Here is a 23,315-nt window from a genome sequence, read left to right on the forward strand (position 1 = left end):
TTAAATAAACCCAATAGGCTGATTTTGCTTCCAATAGGGATTAATTATATCTTAGTTTGGCTCAAGTACAAAATACTGTTTCATTAATACAGAGAAAAAGGAAATCATTTTAAAAAATTTGTATTATTTGATTATAATGGAGTCTATGGGAGACGGCCTATCCGTAATTCGGAACTTTCTGGATAACGGGTTTCCGGATAACGGATCTTATACCTGTACCATGCTTTTTTCCCCAAAATTCAAGCATTGTTGCATTTGCAAGGGGGCCTTGTGCCTTAATGCAACTGTGCACAGATTATGGGGGTTATTTAAAGGAGAACTATCATGAAAATGAAAAGTTAATATAATCTTCATCATACTGACACAAGAAACTCGCTTAATACAATCAATTAAAAATTCTGCGTTGTTTATGAAATATTCAAGTTTAACTTCACTATCCCTCTCTCAGCATATTTTCTCTTCATTCTCTCTTCATGTAGGGGGGGCGCCCTATGTATTAGATCTCACTCTATTAAAATCACCCGACACCATGTCTCTCTACATGCAGGATTTGTGCAAAAGGCAGTTATTTTGTTAGATTCTATTTGTACTGGAATCAGTTATTAGAGTGAGCTCTAATACATCTGCTAGGAAAGGAGCCTCCCTATAAGATATATTGAATCTAACTGTCAATGAACATCTGACACCCAACTCCTGCATGAAGAATGAAGAGAAACAGATGCTGAGAGAGGGATAGGGAAGGTAAACTTGATTTCAGAAACGATGCAGAATTTTTAATTGATTGTATTTAGAAAGTTTCTTATTTCAGTATGATGAAGCTTATATTAATTTTCCTTTTTTAATAAAAGGCACTAGGTTTTCCCAGGAGCAGTAACTCATAGCAACCAACCAGCAGGTAGCATTTACTGGTTACTTCCTGTTTAAAAGCAAACATCTTATTGGTTGCTACGGGTTACTGCTCCTGGGCAAACCTAGTGTCTTTTATTACATATGGGGATTTGTATCAAACTGAATCCAATGTAATTTCAAGTATTCAGCATGATGTATGTGTAGGGTTACCACCTTTCCCCTGATTAAAGGAGGAGGCATTTGCCAGGCTTAAATCTACCATTGTGACTAGTATGTGCTAGTTTTTAGGCCTGAAAAAGTTCAGAATCAATATATGTTTTCCGCTACCTCCACCACTGCCAAAAGGTTATGCCCTTAGGTAAGTGCCTAGATTACAAGGCCTTGTTAAGTGATGCACTGATAGCCCCGCCAGCACAACAAGTGCCTTGTTCCCAGCATGTTTGGGAGGATTGGGGGCAAGATTCCATCTCCCTTTCAAACCAGCCAAACAGAATCTGCTACTGCTTGAGGCATCCAATAGGAACAGGCAAAATTGAAAAAATATAGTAAAAATCCACCTGTAGAATGAAGAACATAAATACATAATCATAAAATGGATCAATTGCTTCTCTCCACTCAATAGCAAGAAGGGAAGGGAATTTCTGTTTCTCCTGTCCCTCAAAACAGACATAATTATATCAGATCTAAGACTATAGTGTTTAATGACTGCAAATCTTTTGTTTCCTTACAGTAAATGCAACAATGAGCCAATCAGGATCTGGCAGCAAGCAGGGATCCGTAAAGTAAGTATTGAAATACACTGCTGTATATTGGCTTTTTTGTATTGTGGAGAGAAGCAATTGATGTATTTTCAGCCATTTTTTAAACAATAAAAAGTATCCTACTGATTTTAATATAGATCAAAGTCAGATTTTACAGAATGTTGGGTCACACTTGGGGTTGGTTTTTTTGGCGTACTAAAAGGGTATTTTTGATTGGACTTCACAAGTCAAATTATATTTTAACATCTGTTAGTTAGTCTTAGTATATATAAGGAATGTTGAATCTGTCAAAGGCTGCTGGGAACTGGTTGATGGTACAGGTATGGGACCTGTTATCCAAAATGCTCGGGACCTGGGGTTTTCTGGATAATGGATCTTTATGAAATTTGAATCTTCATACTTTAAGTCTACTAGAAAATCATGTAGGGATGCACCGAATCCAGGATTTGGTTCGGGATTCGGCCAGGATTCTGCCTTTTTCAGCAGGATTCGGATTCGGCCAAACCGAATCCGAATCCTAATTTTCATATGCAAATTAGGGGCAGGGAGGGAAATAGGGCATGATTAGGAAGTGGTGAATTCTGCATGCACTTTTGGTTCATAACATTGTGCACTGTCAAAATATCTATCCCTGTAGTATAGTACTGTAGCATAATTATGCATTCAATTATTACATATTGTTTTTAACTGTTTCTTTATTTGTTTCAGTGGGGGACGGATGAGTGCAAAAGATCTTTTTGGTAAGTTTTTCATTTCTTTCTTAATTCCTATAAAAGAAAGCATTTTTGTATGTGATTTTTTCTAAACATGTCTAGGTTGTGAGTCATATATGATAGGGCAGGATCAGTGTAACTAGCTGAATGACACCATCATTTATTGTGTAGCACAGTGTAGCATAGGGAGTTTGGACCACTGGTAAGGCCTCATCTGAAATATGCAATGCACTTTTGGGCTTTAGAAGGATATCAATGAGCTGAAAAGTGTACAGAGATGTGCAGCTCGATTGGTATAAGTAATGTATGTATTAAACTTTGAGGAAAGGCTGTAAAGGTTGTGGTTATTTTTTCTGGAAAAAAAACTTACTTGCAAGGTGATGTAATTACTCTAAGCAGACCTGGATTTTTGGAGAGGCCACCAAGGCCCAGGCCTAGGGCAGCAGAATTTTAGTGGGCAGCATGCTGCCCAACCACACCCACATTGGTTCAGAAACACTAGGGATGAGCAGGAGATACAATAGTTTTTTAAATCTTCTGTGTGCCAATCCCCATTGCTCCGGTACCAATGATAAAAATTTGAACAAATAAAAGGGAGAGATCAGTAGTGATGAACGACAGCGGGCCTAGGGGTGCCCTCTATGTAAATCCACCCATGACTCTAAGTACATGAGAGGGGATCTTTTATTCACATAGAAATAAACCAGAGGCTCCTTTTGAATTCAGGAACTGAACTTTCATTTGAAACAGTGAAAATGGCTCTTTGTGCTGAGGGCAGTGAGGTTGTGGAACGCCCTACACACATAATATCCAAGTCCAGTGATCTTAGTATTCACAGTTAGCTTAGTATAGTTATATATAGTTACATAAAGTGATATGTCTGTATATGTATGTGTATGTGTATATTGTGTCTCATTCCCTTCCCTTTAGATTGTAAGCTCTTTTGCACAGGGCCTTTCACACCTTTTGTACCAGAACTGGTTTTTATAAATGTAACTCTGTATTTTCTATGTATGTAACTCATATGATTTCTTTGTATAAACACATTTAATTTACAGAGAGCAATATGTTGGCGCTCTAAAATACATGTTAATAATAATAGTAATATATAGTGATATATACAGTATGCACTGGGGGTAATTTGAAGGGGGTTGAACTTAAGTGGGCTTCCTCACAAACTGAACTAGTTTAGCTTTCATGGGTATCTGGGAGAGAATGCAGTCTGTATACCCAAATCATTCCCTAACTGACCTTCAGGCTGAGATGCCCTGGCACTACTCCCGACCCCCTCCAAGGGGGAGATACCCCAATCCCCCCGTTTGAGAATCATTCCTTTAAAGGGAAGCAGCGGCTTGGTGGTCAGGGTGTTTTCTTTGCTTCCTGAGAACAGCAATTAAATGCCCAATGTAGCAGCAAACTGAAACCAATGGAGATAAGGTGCACAACTAATTGTAAAGATAATTCCACTGTCATCTATTCACAGAGATGTGCCTGAGTCTGGTCTTACCTTGCTTCTCCAATACCCACTTACTAAACAATGCAGGCTTATTGTCTATATGCTTTACCTTCGTATCATTACCACGAGTGTCTTCACAGCACTTAGCTACCGTCAGTTGTGAACAAACAAAAGGGCCAGATAGGATAGTCCTGCAGAGAATGGGATGAAACAGAGTAGTAGTGGTGCAAAGGCAGGGGACAATGGCTGACAATGGGAGACATTGGGTCAGGGAAAATGATCTGTGATGCAGTGCCCTATAGTTAATGACAGCTTCTGTCCTATTTCCTCATAGCTTCACAACAAAGTCCATCCCAATGTGAATATGAAAAACATTTGCGACAGATGTGATTAAATTTGCATTAAATGGGCAATCTTTGACTTATGGTTGCCCCTTCCCTTTGAGACTATCTTTGCAATAGTCTGCTTATCCAACATACCTTAAAACATTCCATGCTTGGACATTTCTATTCATATATACCCGTGAAAGAGCATGCTGTCTTTTTGGGCTGGGCCTGTGTCATCATCGGGAATAGGCAACCTTTGACACCCTGGCTGCAACTGCCAGCAACTGCAAATGCCTGGCATGCTTTACATACTTTTGTTCATAAGCCTCTAAAGTGGTAACATCTGGTTACATATCATCATGTGGTGGCATTAGAAACAGGCCTGGGGTAACTTTCAACATCATTAGTTCTCTTAGCTCCATTAAAGCTGTATTTATATAAGCTAGACTACTGAGCCGCTGCTATGTGCACCTAATATTAAAGGCAATCATGTTTTTAACCTCAACTTTTCTAGTTGTATCAATGCTGAAAAATAAAGAACTGAAAATCTCACAGTGTAAATCCTGTTTAGGTGCCGCTGAAGTCATAAGACACATATTTCAAGCATTCAAGCAAGTTTTTAATTGCTTTTTACTTTTTCCACTATTTTAACTCAATCTCGATCATCCTATTTGAGATTATGCATAATAAGAAAATCACATCACAATTCAATCCAATTATTTTCTTTGATTATGAAAAAAAAATAATTATAATAACTATCAATATTTGCAAATACATAGGGAAACACATTGCATGAAGGCCCCGTATATCAGGGTTAGAAACTGAGAAGGGGGAAGAGGGGGCAGATGCAACTAAGTAATACTGTAGGCATTCAATTCTCCCCGACTTGGTTTCAACTGAGAGTTTTCACTGCAAACTTGTTCCAGTTTAGAAAACTCTGTCATCCCTGGAATGTATGGGAATATCTATATTCCCAGCACTGAATACAATTAGGGCCACCTTTGGTCATCGGTTAATGTACCAAGACCACCCATCTACTTCTCCGACCTAGTGATGGACGAATTTGCAGCGAATTTGCACGATTTGCCGCCTGCGAATAAATTCGCGCAACAGTCGTGAAAATTCGCTGGTGAAAAAAAAAAGCGGACGCCGGCATTAAAAAAACAGACGCCGGCATCAGAAACGGACAACGGTGTCAAAAACGAGACGCCGCACCGTTTTGAGAATTTATCAAACGACGCAAATTCGTCCATCACTACTCCCAACCCATCCACCACTTATCATCCTGCCTATCTATTCATTGCACAAACTAGGAAACACTTTCTATTTAAGCATAATTACTAAAACATACTTTATTGTAGGGATGCTCCGCATCCAGGATTTTGTTCTGCCTTTTTCAGCAGGATTCGGCCAAATACTTATGCCCGGCCTAACCGAATCTGAATTTGCGTATGCAAATTAGGTGTGGGGAGGGAATTCACGTGACTTTTTGTCACAAAACAGTAAAAAATGTTTTCCCTTCCCTACCCCTATTTGCATATGCAAATTAGGATTCGTTATTCACGAAGGATTTGGGGGTTCGGCCGAATCCAAAATAGTGGATTCAGTGCTTCCCTACTTTATTGTACTTATCTATGAGGTTATGAGAAGAGAACAAAGAGTGGGTAATGGGCTAGGAGACCCCTGATAAATGTAGGCAGTTTCATTTTAAAGGGGTTGTTGACCTTTAAATTAACTTGTAGTATAATGTAGAGTGATGTTCTGTTTTTTAACCTATTTAGATTTTTATTCAGCAGCTCTCCAGTTTGCAATTTCAGCAATCCAGTTTGCTAGGGTCCAAATTACCCTGGCAACCATGCACTGATTTAAAGACTGGAATATGAATAGGAGAGGCCTGAATAAAAAGAGTAATAAAAAGTAGCAATAACAATACATTTGTAGCCTTACAGTATTAGAGTATTTGTTTTTAGATGTTGTCAGTAAAACACCCGCGCCAGCCCAAACCCGACTTCCAGGTTCCTTTTATAGACCTGCGCCAGGCGCACAGGGGCAAGTCTATAGAAGGCATTTGTAAGGTCGTGGACCCAGAAAGGGGAGAGCGAGGTCGCCCGACCCCACCCGACACCGCACATCACTACTTGTCAGTTAAACAAATTTAAAGCTGGAATTTAAAGCTGGAAAGAAGTAGAATGCAAATAATTAAAAAAATTATTACAATAAAATAATAAATAAAAGGCCAATTGAAGTTGCTTAGAATTAGTAATTCTATAACATACTAAAAGTTAACTTAAAGGTGAACCACTCCTAAAGCCGGACCAATTCTAATTTGCATATGCAAATTAGGGGTGGGCAGGGAAATCACGTGACTTTTTGTCACAAAACAAGGAAGTAAAAAATGTTTTCCCCTTCCCACCCCTAATTTGCATATGCAAATATTTGGCTGAATCTTTTGCGAAGGATTTGGGGGTTCTGCCGAATCTAAAATAGTGGATTCGGTGCATCCCTAGGAGAAAGTGGCAAATTTGTTGGTAGTATTTACCTGTCCAATGGGCAAAGCTTGTGTGTTCGGAACATGGCACAAAAGAGTGCACTGTATTCCTCTCCACCGCTCCCTCCCTTTCCTATTTGTCTTTCCAGCTGTAAATCAGGCAGTAACACTTTAACGCCCACAAAGACCTTTAATCTTTTAAGATAAACTGTTAAAATGCTTTATTGGGAGGTAAAATTGCTGTCATATAAAACCTCTGGCTTTCCCATTAATGGCACAAGCATGTGTCTGACTGTCAATATGCTTAGGAATAGTACAGTCTAGTTATGAGGTTTTGAGTGGATGACAGATTTGGGGGGGGGGGGGTCAGAGATGGGCCGCCATGTTATTGAATGAGTAATACGGGTTTCCCTTGCAACAGGGAATTATATACATAGCATTTGTTTTCTTTTTGTGTTTATATTTGGGTTGGTGTCAGTGATCTGGAAAGATGAGGCACGGCTTCACCATTTTTGCTTAGTTGAAGAAGACCAAAAGAAATGTAGTTCGGTCTTGCCTAGTAATAATAAGATTTTGGGCCTAAATTTATATACCTTAGTTGCGCTGTACATACCAAGCAGGCGTATAATGTGAAACCTCATACATTTCATAGTAGCACATAATGCCTAACATATCAAATAGCACCACATTGTGTATAATGAATGGACACCGAGGTAGCTGACCTCTGACCACCACTACATATCAATTACTATAGAAAAGTCATGTCTCTAAAGAACCATTGCACCACTGGATCCAACACAATAGTATACTGTATAAGCATTGCATGCTGGCTATCTAATTAACAGTGGGAATCCACTGTAGTGGGTATGGGATCCGTTATGTAGAAACCCGTTATCCAGGAAGCCCCGAATTATGGAAAGGATGTCTTCCATAGATTCCATTTTATCTAAATAATCCAAATATTTCTCTGTCATAATAAAACAGTATCTTGTTAATCGTTATTAGAAGCAAAACCAGCCTATTGGGTTTATTTAATGTTTACATCATTTTCTAGTAGATTTAAAGTGATACCAAAAAAAATACTCTTCAAAATATTAATATACGTTAAAAGTTACCTATGGGTCATATTTATTATTTTTGGCTGATAGGGCTGCTTTTGTAAACAATTGTTGCATGAATTCCTAAACCTGACTGTCCCTGCTCAGTCTGTCAAAGATTCTAATGCTAACGGCCTAATGATGCACAAATATTGCAGCCCGTCATAAAGGAACATGGGGATCAGAGAGGTAATGTAAAAGCATTGAGCCAATGATTTTCAGGGATGCACCGAATAAAAAGATTCTGCTGAATACCGAATCGAATCCTAATTTACATATGCAAATTACGTTTGGGAAAGGGGAAAAAGTGGGAACATTTTTTTTCTTCTTCCTTGTTTTGTGACGAAAAGTCACGTGACATCCCTTCCAGCCCCTAATTTGGGTTCGGTTCGCCGGGCACAAGGATTCAGTCGAATCCTGCTATAAAAGATCGAATGGTGCATCCTTAATGCATGGAAAGACAATGTTATGATAGATGTCGAAAAAAGTTAAATTTCTTGTGTCAGTATCCCTCTATGGCATGAAGATCCACATTACAGAAAGATTGGTTATCCAGAAAACCCCAGGTCCTGAGCATTCTGGATAACAGATCCCATGCTTGTACTGACATAAAGTACCATTTTTCCTGCCTCTGTTTTTTTGTCCCAGTTTGCATGGCTTTGTTACAAGAACAGATAAAATGTAGAGGACAAATGAAAATTTCGATATACTTGAAGGGTCATGTGAGAACACAAGTGCAGTCACACTAAAAAGGACACAAATGTCCCAAATTGAATCCAATTTGTAAACACATAAAGCTCACAGCAGGGGTGCTTTATTTATTATAATACACACATTTCAGTGAGTCATGTGACACAAATTACATCACTGAGCACTGATTATAGCCAATGACATCACTAAGCACCATTTATAAGGATATCATTTACAGGCTCATCATGGTTTTTGTGTATTAAAAAAAAAACGACCTGCTACTTCTACATATAATCTGTCTTTTAGGAAGGCCCTTGATGATTACGCATTCACGTTTACACTGTACATAATCCATTCGTGTACATAAAATACTGTATCTGCATAAACCTGAGAGAACCAGCTCTCGATGGTCTAGCCAATATAATGGATAAGAAAGAACAGGGGTAACCCAATGCTATCATGCATGCTGCTTCGGTGAGCACAGAGCTTTGATTCAGCAACAAACGCACAAAATAGTCAGTTTATATTTAGAGCAGTTAGTTTGTTTCTATAAACAACAGACTGATTTTAAGCAGATAAGATACAACCATATATATCCCTATTAGCCTGTGCAGAAGCATACTGGAAACTGTTTTATGTACAGGTAAAGAAACAGCCATAAAGATAGTTACCAAATAAGGCAGTTATCCCCAGCCAGTAGCTCGTAAGCAACATGTTGCTCACCAACCCTTTGGATGTTGCTCCCTATGACCTCAAAGCAGGTGCTTATTTTTTTAATTCCTGGCTTAAAGGAAATTTTTGATTGCATAAAAACAAGGCATACTGTCAGACTTTCCTGTAGGCTGCCAGTCCTCATAGGGTTTTATCAAATAGCCAATCAGAGCCCTTATTTGGCACCCCCATGACCTTTTCATACCTGTGTTGCTCCCCAAATCTTTTTATATTTGAAAGTGGCTCATGGGTAAAAAAAAGATTGGGTTTCTCTGAAATAAGGGTTCAAAAGAAGTATTTATTACTCTTGAAGTGATATTCAGAAACATAAATCTCAAAGGTTGAAAATACTATTTACAACAAAATTCTCAAAAGAAGTGACCACATGAATATTTCACTTATGAGGTTTGGAATTTATTTCAGAAATGTTTGTGCAGAATTGCTATTTTAATATAAAATTACAGGCAAATAAACTTTGGGGGAGGATAATCAGATTGCACTATAAAATTTGTATACAGTATATATATACTATATATATATATATATATATATATATGCTCAGGTGTCCGCACTCAATCTTTCGTAAAGCAGAGGTGCAAGATCAATATTTTTAATATTTAGTGATGAAGGATCAGCACACTCATTATGATAGTGAATAAAGTGCTTTATTGCTTCTAACCATTTAGCCCATTTCATGGTTATTCCCTATTTCTTTATGGGAAAAAATGTGTAATAATGGAAGAATAGAGTATAGCAAGTAAATATAAAAGACTAGGAGAATAAGGAGGTTGAGTGAGGGTTAGTCCGACACTGTGTATAACCCAACATTAGGGGGGGGTGGCAAATTGTATGTGCGGAGGGCAGGTGGCATCAACAGTGGTGGGGAGGGGTGATCTTCAGCAGCAAGAAGGGGGTGACTTGTGGCAGCAGGGGGAGGGGTAATCATAGAAATCTGTGGTGGAGCATGGTGATTCTTGTTGATAGGGCTCTGGAGGTCAAGTCCCCAGATAGGCCCATGGGTCTCCAGTCTGACACTGCTTCTAGTTCAGGAAGATACACATTGAGACAAAAATGTGCTGTAATGTATTTTTAACAAAATGTACAATGAGCCAGTATTTCCCAGACTGACCACCTGGTTGTCCTGGAGCAGTGGCAGGGGCAGCTCAGTCTGCAGGTCAGTTAGCTTGAGATAGAAGAGAGAAGGCCTATTTGCTTTTCTAGATGCACCTGAAAGCCTATTTTAAAGGTCACTTAGGGTAAGAGTTGGGAGAAAACTTAATGCTGCCAAAGATATTCTTGGAACTATGGCTGAATGACTGTCACACCAATGTTTTCCTATATATTTAACCATGATGCACTAAGGGGGTCCAGACCCAAGATTGCACCTGCAACAAGGGGCCTGAACTGGAAAACCCATCTGAGACTATGCAAGTATAGTTATAGGTAGACACCCTCCCTGGGGAAACCAAGAGTATTTCGACTTAAGGCTTGTAGGTCTTTAATTAATTGCCAAACCAATATAATCCTGTACTTAGAATAGCAATAAAAACCTATTGCGCAGATTTATGTTTGCTAACCAGTTTGTGGCTGCTTCAAAGGGAGGGAACACCGGGGTTAATGTACAATGGAGTGTGCTCTGGTGTAGTTGCTTCCTGTTATGAGAGATATTGGAGAAAAGTCTAAGAAACCCTTTAGATTTGCGTATCTGTCACCAGACCAAGAAGAATAATAATAACGTTGAAGATTTTATTGCCTACCCAGGGATACTCTTTGGGTGTCTGGCAGCACCTATTAAAATGCCCGCTGTGTAAGGACACTGAGACCTTGATTGCGTGAACTTTTTGGCTAAATACTCTCTGCTGATGGTCACTGCTTGAAATACAGAAGCACGAAGAATTTATTTGGAGTAAATAGATCATTCCATATATTAGCAACATGTCTTATTTTGCAGAACAAAGAAAGAAATATTCTAACTCCAATGTCATCATGCAAGAAACATCACAGTATAATGTGGAGGTGAGTGCATCATTGAGTAACTTTGCGCTGCTATGCCAACTATGAATAATGATGTGTCCCAGTACAAGGTGGATTATGTCTGGAGAATCTAGAATCTAGGCTGCCGTAAATTATTTTCCCACAGTTTTCCCAAACAGATCTTGTCTAGACTCTCCTTCCTTGTCCCTCCATGGACAAATAACACAGATATGCACAAATATTTAGCTAGATTTAACTTTCTGTCATGAGAAATCGACTGAGATCACAAAAAGTCAGGTTGTTTCCATCTGTTCTTTTTAAATAATTCTCTTCCACATCCCACCTACCATGTAATGACCAAAGTAGATAATAAAGAAGAGATAGCTTGAAAGGCACAGGATAAATTGCCCCCTAGATACCCACATGAGTACCAAAGGCTGGGAAAACTTTAAATTAATATTGGTGTATTCATAGCCAACTTAATTAGCTGGTTATCACAGTAAATGAGAAATGCTAGTGTAATTAATTGCACCAGTGAGGTCAATAGAGGGGGCAAAACAGTGACAGAGCTGTGCTTTGATGTGGGACTTAATGGTATCATGGTACAAGTGGTAATACATGTTTGGGATCTGTTATTCGTAAACCCTTTATCTAGAAACCTCCAAATTACAGGACAGCCATCTCCTATAGACACCATTTTTAATAATTATTTTTTTTCCATTTTTTTCTGTAATAATAAAACAGTACCTTGTAATTTATCCCAAGATATAATTAATTGTTATTGGAGACAAAATAATCCTAATGGATTTATTTAATGTTGAAATGATGTTTTAGTAGACTTAAAGTATACAAATTATGGAAAGACCCCCTTATCTGGAAAACCCCAGATCCCAAGCATTCTGGATAACCGGTCCCATTCCTAAGCTGCTAAATGTATGAAAGTGACAGCCCAGTATGCAGTAGGTATGCTTATTATGGTATTCTGTCGAAAGGCACTGACCTTTAGAATACTGAAACACATGCCACTCCTTTAAATATGTTGGATAGTCCAAAGGTTTTAAAGGGAAGATGACATTAGGAAGGAGGAGCACAGAGAATCAATACACACGGAGAAAATAAAAAGGGGTTGGTGCACTAGACTTGCTATTGTGATGCTTTCCGTTGTGCCTCCTATCTCGATAAACAGAGAGTCTGTAGGTCTATAAAAGCAACAGTAAATCCAATATGGTTTTATCACTTAATTATATGATATACTAAAACAATCTCGATAGGCCTCTTCTGTTCTGCATGTAATTCCACAGGGCATCAATGGAGTATGTAGGCTTCATTTCCTGTGCCACTGATCCTCCCCAATAATAAAGAACTGTTTACTTTCTTTTTTAATTTGCTGGAGGAATGTCTGAGATACTTTGAGACAAAAATAATAAACAAATTAAATTTCCTCCCATGGCCTGGGGGATGCAGTTTAGGCATCTCATATAGACTGATGCTCAAAACAAACTTTCTGACCTCCAGGTAACCAAGAGTTCACATCTATAAGAAAGATATATTTTTAGATGCCGTGAAAAGATGCAGATTTTATAAATGACCTTTTCCTGAATGCGTAAATCTAAGGCTATTTACACACAAATTCTTCAGAATCAGTGAATTTGAATTTTATATTTAGATGCATAAAACATCTATGTGTGGTTTATGATGCGCTCAGAGTGCATTTGGAATGCAGTTACAAACAAGGTGTATTGTGCTTTGGTATGTTTGTATGGGGATTAGGGTTATGCTTAATGTACGCATTTAAAGGAGGATTTAGCACCTTCCTGGCCATAATACAGCTCCACTTCAAACAAATAAGAAATGCATGTCTCACCTATCTTTAGACCCCAACATAAATGCAAATATTCCCATCCTTTGTTTTATTATAATGTATGTCAAATTCAAGGGAAACATTATAAGAAGAGACTTGCATATATACTGTAGCTTTAACGTGACCATATGTGGTCAGATTTGGTAGTAATTTTATGACTCCAAACTGACGCTTTCCCAGAATTAATGCCATTTTGTCATGGTCATATTCAGGCAAGCTGCATTTTTTCTTTCCCGAATTTAACATTTTCCCGCAACGTACACTGTTTTGACCTGTTTCTCCTGGGAAATGTAAAATCATGGTTCTACTGTATAGTATATTGTTATATTATAACAGTCACCCTGCTTTAATTTAAAAGGTTTACAAGACAGGAGAAACCCCCCCCCATGTTTCTCCCTCATTACCAGTCACGCTGCGCTTCAAATCCAGTCTTTATGGGTTCTCTGTTAAAGTTATCTGGGGGAATATAACAAAAGTAGCAACGTTTATAAAAAGTCTAGTAACCAACAATAAAAGCTACCTTCTTATTGGTTGTTTACCAGTAAGGGAGTTACTAGATATAGTACAAATATTTATTCAATTATCATGTAAGATTTAATAATAGGATAACCCTTTGCTTGCGGCAGATTGTAGGATATACAGTGCGTTCTACATTTCCAGTCCCTGTTTTTTCAATGTGGATAACTTGTGATCCCACACACTGAAAATCGGGTGGCATTCAAAGGATCAGAATCATTGCGGCCAATGCGTGGTGTATACAGGTTAAAGGGGTAGCTCAACTTTAAGTTAATGTTTAGTATTATATAGAAATACAAACTCCTTGCAGTCAGAATCAAACTCAGTACCCAATACAGATAGTCTCCTAGTGCTTGAGTTATACCTCTGGATAATTTTCAAAATGTAAGAACGTAACTAGACTTTCTTCACTGTCTCTAAAGCATCTGGCCACGTTTGTCATGGATAAGAGTGACGCACTTGGCACCGTGGACGATGCCATCAAAAGGTTGTTTCAGTTGGAGACCAAAGACAAAATCTGGGCCCAAGAAATGATTTTGCAGGTCACAAACAACAATATCAGGCTTCTGGACAGTGTGACACAGGTACGTAACCATAATGTTAACACAACTGGTCCATCGGAATTTAAGTCAATGTTATAGGGTGCATTTGGTGGCATATTTGTTCCCCGTGGGTTTTCTATGTAGCATTTGAGGTGGTTCATGGATTTTGTGCATGAGTTACTAGTGAAATAGCTGCTAGAGATTTTCTAGTTACTAAACAGTGTTATTTGTGTATGTTGTCCTGACAGGAAGAGCTGGAGAACTTTCCTTTGCCTATTGTCCAACACTGCCAGAACGTATCAGGCCCTCACCGCTACCCACACGTCTTGTTACTGGTGTGCCAGGATGCAGACCAGCCCAAGCCTGACATACACTTATTTAACTGTGAAATGGAGGTGAGATTAAGAAAGGAGCGCCTTGGAGGACACAATATTGGGTTAAATAAGGAGCTAATCCCATAGCATGAACTTTGGAAGTAAAGCTCTATTTATCTTCTCTAAGTTAGCCTCTTCAAGAAGTAGTAATGTAAATAAAAATGCATTATGCTGGGTTGTGAACTTAATGTGAACTTAACAATTGTTCATGGTGCATTTATTGAAAGACAAAACTGCACAGTAATTTGGATACAAAGGATACAAATTATACAGGATACCTGGGGTTTTTAGGCTTTTGGATTCTTATTTATGTTGAGCTATTACACAGTATAACAGCTAGACAGACAGACAGATCAAAGATAATTTTATATAAAACCTTGCAGTAGGTGAAGCCAGCTGAACATTGAATTGCATTTTTAGGAGAACTATCCTGATTTATATCATTGTCTTTACACAGGCTGAGGTCATTCATGCTGACATAGAGAGCGCTCTAGCAGATATAAAGTACGGCAAGAAGATGCGACAACAGACACTCAAGTAAGAGTCCTTTTCAAGTTATGGGGGATGATAAAAATATTTCTAAGATTACTCAGCAAGTCCAGTTTCTTTAGTATTACCACTACTACATACTGTATTAGCCAAGTACACTATATAACTGCTACTGCCAACACAACACCATACAGGCCCTTTGGGAGGATAGAAGATGAGATGGACATTATTTGATACTAGCCTAAGTGACATACTGATAATTCTGCAAAAAGTACAGCAGACCCATAGCTACTATGGCACAGTTTGCTGAGCAATTATCAGAATAAAAAGTAGCTAAATCATCTATAGAGCAACAATTTTAGCATTGCCAACAATAGCACAAAATAGCAGGCCAGATATAGTAGACCAGGTGTGCCCATACTTTACTAATGCAGGGTCTACTTTTAGTGATGTTGTCCCATTATGATCTACATCCATAATATCACTGTTAGCATTCTGTTCCATGGAAAATATTACTTAAATATTATATCGATTTATAAAAGATTTTATATTAATATATTTTAAAAAAAACTGTTTCTTATGTAACCTTAACAGAATAAATATCTGAATGAAAAGTGAAGTGAACAGTAGAACAAGGATGGGAAACATGTGGAAACCCTGATAATGCAGAACTACCTCTCCCAAAAATGGCCCAGCATCTCAACTGATGTAGGGCTCTTTAGGAGTTGTAGTATGGCAACATCTGAATAAATCACAGATATAGGATTAGTCACCCGGAAATCTGTTATCCAGAAAGCCATGCATTTCCTATTTCTCTGTAATAATAAAACAGTACCTTGTAATTGATGGCAACTAAGCTGCATGAATGGTGGCAAAACAATCCTAATGGGTTTATTTAAAATTTACACGATTTTAACAGACTTAAGGGAAGTCTTTGTCCTGTGTTAAGCTGGCCATAGACGCAAAGATCTGATCGTACGAATCGAGGATTTGTACGATTATCGGACCGTGTGTGGAGAGTCCCTACGTTTTTCATCCGCCAGACATCGGTCGTTTGGTCTATCGGACAGGTTAAAACATTTCTGTTGGCTGCCGATAATATCTCTGCGTGTATTGCCGATCGTACGATTTTCAGAGGGTCACTGTCACCAGCTTTGGTCGGACATAACTTTTGTACAATTGCGTCAGGGGCAGAACATGATCTGTTCTTTTGTACTTTATTTGATCGGAAGGGTTAGTGGCAGGTTGGGAGATGGGAAAGTCCGATCGTACGATGATTCGTACAATCGGATCTTTGGATCTATGCAGGGTCGGACTGGGGGGGGCGGGGGCCCACTGGGACCGCTGTCCAGGGCCTCCTCTGGCCCCCCGCCTCCCTACTGTGAGGCACTGCTTGGGCTGGCGCGCATGTGCAGACGGCGGCACGCATGCGCAGAGGGGTCTGGCCCGGCGGGGGCCCACTGGGTTTTTTCCCGGTTTCCCGCCAGGACAGTCCGACACTGCGTCTATGGCCATCTTAAGGCTCTTGCTATATGGCTTATACAATGGTCATACATATTCTGTCCAGACAAAACAGACTTCTGCAGTTCCCTAGATACGTGTAGAGCCAATTTTATACTAAACCATTGCTTAATAGGAATGCAGTTTAGCCAGAACCTCCATAAATAGCTACCTATTACCATATTACATTTTGCAATAGCTGAATAAACATCACGTTTGCAAAACATATCGTGGCTGCAAATGATAAGGGTCAAAGTACTAATGTGTAGTAAGGCAAAGCAAGACTTACTGGCTAGTTACCCTTTGTATTTTGATGAGAAAAAAAGGTAATGTCCCTTTAATATCGACAAAATTAATATCACTAGAGGGTGGCACTACATTTTTTTATTTTGCTCAATGGAAAAGATCACAGTTTATTGGCAATAGGGATTCACGTAAGGCAGGATTTTTGCAGGACTGGGTTTGGCCAAATCCTTAGTGTTAAGCTGAACTGAATATGAACCCTTTAAGTCACTTGGCTCATTTGACTATAGGTTTAAACCACTAAATAATAGAATGTTCATTAATAAATTATCCTCAAATGTTCTCATTAAAATTAGAGATTGGATTGCTTGGTACTGATTGGTATTTGGTCAGATCTTTTGTTTCATTATTCTCTCAAATCCAGAAATGATGGAATTAGTGTACTATATGTTTCTATATAGAGATAAGTGCCATGGTTTTATAGATTTAACAGATTTTATAATACCACAACTGAGTGGTCGAGGTTGTAGCATGAAATTACAATTGCCTTTTTAGGTTTAATTTGTTCAACTGAGCCCAAAAAGTGGTCCTTGTGTCAAAAACACACTTTTTTTTTTGTTTTATTTTTTTACAACTCGACCCGGTAGTTTCAAGTGTCAGTTCCCTAGCAGACATACAGCAGAATCATCTAGAATGCAAAGATGTGATTTAACATCACTATATCAAGAATGACTTTCACCAGGCAAATGAGGAGCAGCACTCAGGGTACACTAGAAGCTTTGTGTTCTCACTGAAGAAATGAAAGGTTTACTTTGACCTTACATGACATGAAATCCAATCTCCCTCTCTTATCCTAATATTGTTATTTATTCATACAAAGTTTCAGGAAGAAAAAATACTGAGTGATTCATTTTGAACATGCCCTGAAGTCATAAAATGCTGGCAGTTTTGTGAAGATAAAGCCATTATACTGATTAGATTGTTTCAATCAAGTTCAATGTATAAAAGACAATTCCTAACCCTAAGCTCCAACCTGTCATTGGTCCTATCTAATAGTATATCTCATTTCTTTATTTACCCACCCTCTGTGAAGAACTACATCTGGATCCTTGGTAGCTGACATATTTTGAAATTAGGAATTGTCCTTTGAGTGTACTTTATTAGCAGAAAGACTGACCTGTGTCTTTCTTCTCAAACATTCTGCATTGCACCATTGTATTAATCAGAACATGTATAATATTTGGCATGCTCTGTATTTAACAGGGGGTCACATGACACTGAAAGTGCAGTGTACAAAGTGCAACTGTAGACAAAAGCAACCATGTTGTTTTGCCCACAATAAAGCACTTTCCTTTATGGCTTGTTCCTGGATTGAAGAATATCAAAAAATGGCCAAGTAGATATATTTTGCAGTAACAAGTTATTTGTGGATCCAGGTTTTGAGTAGTTGTGGTCAACTGATTAACTGGGGTAGCAGGTCTGCTTGGAGGCAGCAATTTACCCCTGGGTTTCATGCTCTTTCTTCAGATTGAAAAACATTTTGAGTTTGTGTTTCCAAATTGTAGATTTTGAGATTGGGAATTCAACAAGTCTAGGACTTGTTAGCAAATGTTTGCATTTTATGCTATGCCGAAGGATGTTGATTGTGTTTATATTTGTGCAAGATAACACAACACAAGCTGGGGTAGTAGGTTGTAATTTTTTTATGCCATATCTACATATGAAAATTAACAGATCTAAAAGTATTTGTCAAATCATTGATAAATGCAGAAAAAGGAGCCGTTTAATGTGCATTTAATATGTGCCTTAACACTCATGTGTGTTTAATATATTTATAGAATTAACCAGGAGAAAATCAAGCAAAGGGAGTCCATTTTACCTCCTGCCACTGCCCCAAAGCCTACCAGAGACAACAGAAACAGGGTAATGAACCAGCCTCCAACCAGTGATATTGGTAGGTATTAATATCAGCCACGTCTCATATATCTATTATTGAAGAGATTGTGTTAGACTATGCCATTTTACTTCCATGTGCTTCCATGTTCCATGTGTGTCCCTCATGTCCTGGTCAAATTTCTGTTTATCCCCTTTAATTAAAACATTTTGTTTTGTTGACAATTGATTTGTTATATGGGCCAAATCCAGAAATGATGGATTTGGTGTTTCCATATACAGCTTAAAAATATAAATACATGTATGGAATACATTATCTGGAAAAGCATTATCCAGGAAGCTCTGAATTACATCAAGGCCATCGCCCATTGATTACATTTTATTTAAATAATTAAAAATGTTTAAAATATCCTTTTCCTCTGTAATAATAAAACAGAACCTTCCACTTGATCTCAACAAATATATAATTAATCCTTATTGGAGGCAATGATATATTTAAGGAAAATTGAGCAGGCACTTCCAAGGACCAATCTTCCAGGCAGACTTTTCAATTAAAAAGTATTTTAGATTAGTCCTTGGAAGTGCCTGCTCAATTTTTCTATACGGTTATCCGCTCCCTCAGCTGAAGGTTCAGGCCGGTGCACCTGGACCTCTTTTCTAAACTGGTGAGTTCTTCACTGAAAGATTTACTGCATTTACCTACTAGTGTTCATGATCTTAAAATGATATCTTTAAGAATGTCTACAGGGTGAATGATTTCAATGAGATAAACCAAATGCATAAAAGGGAAAAAGTACTACCTACTATTTTTAAGCCACCAGTACAGCTCTCAAGATATGAATAATAGTATAGTATATACTATTAAGCAAGACTTGGCTCACTGCTGTTCATCCTTTCCTTCAGAATATGATCGAAGAAGCAACATCTCCCAGGAACCCGAGGAGCCTCGAGAGGTTTTGGCACAAAAAATTGAAAAGGACACAGTAAGAAAAACAAATGATTGTTGTTATATATATATATATATATATATATATATATATATATATATATATATATATATATATATATATATATATATATATATATATATATATATATATATATATACATAATATCAACATGGATTGATATATAATGTATTTATTTCTTTATTAATGTAGATGCTTATCCCTATGACATCTTCTTTGTTACAGCAAGTTTTAAACTGCACATTGGATGACATAGAATTCTTTGTAGCCAAGCTCCAAAAAGCAGCTGAAGCCTTCAAACAGCTGAACCAGAGAAAGAAAGGGAAGAAAAACAAAAAGAAAGGACACGCAGGTAATATTTTATGTACATTAGTCCCTTATAAATACATATATACAATACGGTCGTTACTTTGCAAATTCACTAAGATGCGAATTTTATAGAACGTTACCTCTTTCGCCAGATGTATGTTAGTGTTATCATATCCTGTATGCCGGAAATTCATTAAAGTTGTAAAAACGCTGGCGACTTTTCTTTTTTTAAAGCGAGATTGCCTTCAAAAGTTCAAACTATTAAAGATTTTTGTGGGAGGAATTTTTAAAACTAATTTGGGGGGCATGCCACATTTGTTTAATGGTGGGTTTGTGTCTAGGGAATTAGAAGATCTCCTCTTATGGCTTACTGGACATGTGTTTGAAAAAGTGGCCACTTCAAGCATTTGCTCCAACATTACTATTAAAGGGGTTGTTCACCTTTAATATAACTTTTAGTATGATATAGAGAGTGATATTCTGAGACAATTTGTAATTGGTTTTCATTTTTTATTATTTAAGGTTTTTGAGTTATTTAGCTTTTTTTTGTAAATTCCCCTAGCAACCATGCATTGATTTGAATAAGAGTAGGAGAGGGGCTGAATAGAAAGATGAGTAATAAAAAGTAGCAATACCAATATATTTGTAGCCTTACAGAGCATTTGTTTTTAGAAGGGGTCAGCGACGCCCATTCGAAAGCTGCAAAGAATCAGAAGAAAAGGCAAATAACTATAAAACTATATAAAAAAAATAAAATAATGAAAACCAATTGAAAAGTTGCTTAGAATTGGCCATTCTATAACATACTAAAAGTTCACTCCTTTAAAGACGTCCATGTGACTTTTAGGTACCCGCCCTATTCAAATTAACCTAAGCGGCAGAAAATAATTAGCGTAGTGCGAATTTGCGCCCGTCTGAGTGCGGCGAATCGGTTGCTGGTGACAATTCGCCCTTTAGTAAATTTACCCCCATGAATATATTTATGGCTTGTATTTCCCTAGGTCCCCTAGCCTTTAGGGATGATTCCTTCCAAATAATTTCCCCACACTTGCTCCACAGATGAGTGTGAATTAGAAATATGAAACACACCTAGGTTTTGGTCTCCATGGATTATATGGCAAATAGAATGTTTGTATGCCCCCATCAAAGCGGCATGAGGTCATAGACATTACAACATAGTTTTTTGTGCATGCATATATTATACATAAACGGAAGCTACCAAAATAAAGAGATTGGATCCTAACTTAGGTAAGCACATTAGGGTCATGTAACAGAGTTCTGGGCAGGTTCAAGTATCCAATATCTTGTCCATTGTGTCTAGATCAAGAGACCTTGGAGACTGTTAGAGGTGTGATTGTTGGTATGGTCTGTGTCATATCCTTCCCCCCCCCCTCTATTAATTAGTTATTAGAATATACTTTTAGTCAGAACCTAGTGAACATTTTCACATACAATTGATTTTGAGTTCCTCCAATAGTAATGGTCACTAAGGTGGAAAATATATAAGCACATATCCCACTTGCTTCATACAAAAATCTTATTTTACTTACACAGAGGGAGTCCTGACATTACGATCAAAACCACCAACAGAATTAGAATTTGTTAGCTGCTATCAGAAGATCAAGCTGGCCATTAACCTCTTGGTAAGATTCTCGTCATATCTTTTATTTCTATTTTCAAGATTATGATTAAAAGTATCCATCATGGGTATCATGAATGTATCATAAATCGCAAATGAATCCAAAGTAGCATAATGCATTGCTTGATAAGGGAATATAAGGTGTTAGTATAGGGAAAAACGAATAAAAGAACCCCAGTAATTATTGTGATATTTGCGGTAAGTATTCCATGGTAACCATATCTCCATGTTTTTATCTATAGAGTTCCAAATGCCATTTTTTATGGTAGTAATTGTATGTAAGCAACCCACATTTAGCTACACCCATATACCTTGATCTTTATGGTAGACATAGGGTGGAAGCTTAATCTTCATTTGTAAAGCACAATCATTTACAGTATGTCCTATAATTGCATATAATGAACACAAACAATTCTTTTTAAAGCTATAAACAGAGGTTGTGATCTCAGAGACAACCAGACTGTCTTGTACATCTCTATCTGTAATCTACATTAGCTACATGAGCTTATCGCTGAGAAGGTGAGAAGGAGCAGTAGGTCTGGAGCAAATGGTGGTACCCCACTCTTAAGGGCATGCCTTATGAAAACTTTACACAAGTTACCACATTCCTTACACTGATTGCTGTAAAGTGCACGTATAGGACCTGTTATCCAGAATGCTCCGCACCTGGAGTCTTCCTGATAAGGGATAATTTAATAATTTGGACCTCTATACTGTACCTAAAAGGGGTTGTTCACCTTTAAATCACATTTTAGTATACTGTAGAGAGTGATATTCTCTATAAGAAAACAAGCAATAATTATTTGTGGCGTTTGAGTTATTTAGCTTTTTATTTAGCAGCTCTCGAGATCGCAATCGGTTGCTACAGTATGAATTTTCCTCGCAACCGTGCATTAATTTAAATGAGAATATGAATAGGAGAGGGCCTGAATAGAAAGATAAGTAATAAAAAGTAGCAGTAACAATAAGGGGCTGATTCACTATGGGTCGAATATCGAGGGTTAATTAACCCTCGATATTCGACTAGGAATCGAACGATTAAATCCTTTGAATCGAACGATTAAATCCTTCGAATCGAACGATTCGAAGGATTTTAATCCAACGATCGAAGGAATATCCAACGATCGAAGGAATATCCTTCGATCAAAAAAACTTTTGCTAACATTGACTTCGGTAGCTTTTATCTGCCGAACTAGGGGGTCGAAGTTTTTTTTAAAGAGACAGTACTTCGACTATCGAATGGTCGAATAGTCGAACGATTTTTAGTTCGAATCCTTCGATTCGAAGTCGTAGTCGTAGTCGAAGGTCGAAGTAGCCCATTTAATGGTCGAAGTAGCCCAAAAAAACCTTCGAAATTCGAAGTTTTTTTACTTCGAATCCTTCACCCGAATTTAGTGAATCAGCCCCTAAATGTGTAGCCTTATAGAGTATTTGTTTTTTAGATGGGGTCAGCTACCCCCATTTGAAATCTGGAAAGAGCCAGAAGGCATATAATTGAAAAACTATAACAAATGAAAAAATTAAGTGCAATGGAAATGTTACTTAGGATTGGCCATTCCATAACATACTTAGGGAAATGGCCAAATTTTTCTGATTAATTAATAAAAAAAAATCCAAACAAACTAGAATCCACAATTTATCTTTATTTAACATTTGAAAAAAACGCAGAAAAATCAGATCGTCAAAAACCGAGACTTTTTCGGATTGTTGCACAAAAACCAAAACTTTTTTGGGTTGTCGCACAAAAAATCCGAGCTTTACTGAATGTTGTGTGAAAAATCGGAATTTTTCATGAAATGGCAATAAAATTTTAAATGATTAAATATTAAATGAACCTAATAGGATTGTTTTGCCTTCAGTACCAATTCATTGTAGATTATTTGCAATTTAGTACATGATACTATTTTATTATTACA

At 37.7% G+C, this 23,315-nt stretch overlaps 1 protein-coding gene across 1 annotated transcript in view; it reads left to right on the forward strand.

Moving 5' to 3' along the window:
• eps8l2.L (EPS8-like 2 L homeolog) overlaps positions 1–23,315 on the forward strand; it is an 81,911-nt gene that overhangs the window by 42,827 nt on the left and 15,769 nt on the right. The window contains exons 2-11 of the mRNA XM_018257561.2: positions 1,580–1,631; positions 2,319–2,350; positions 11,043–11,107; positions 13,865–14,026; positions 14,233–14,379; positions 14,816–14,895; positions 18,429–18,544; positions 19,387–19,466; positions 19,677–19,803; positions 21,315–21,403. Of these exons, the coding sequence (XP_018113050.1) occupies positions 1,591–1,631; positions 2,319–2,350; positions 11,043–11,107; positions 13,865–14,026; positions 14,233–14,379; positions 14,816–14,895; positions 18,429–18,544; positions 19,387–19,466; positions 19,677–19,803; positions 21,315–21,403 (939 nt within the window). The 5' untranslated portion in view covers positions 1,580–1,590. The remainder of the gene's footprint in view (positions 1–1,579; positions 1,632–2,318; positions 2,351–11,042; positions 11,108–13,864; positions 14,027–14,232; positions 14,380–14,815; positions 14,896–18,428; positions 18,545–19,386; positions 19,467–19,676; positions 19,804–21,314; positions 21,404–23,315) is intronic.

This window comes from Xenopus laevis, chromosome 4L (assembly GCF_017654675.1).
Source record: "Xenopus laevis strain J_2021 chromosome 4L, Xenopus_laevis_v10.1, whole genome shotgun sequence".
NCBI lineage: Eukaryota > Metazoa > Chordata > Amphibia > Anura > Pipidae > Xenopus > Xenopus laevis.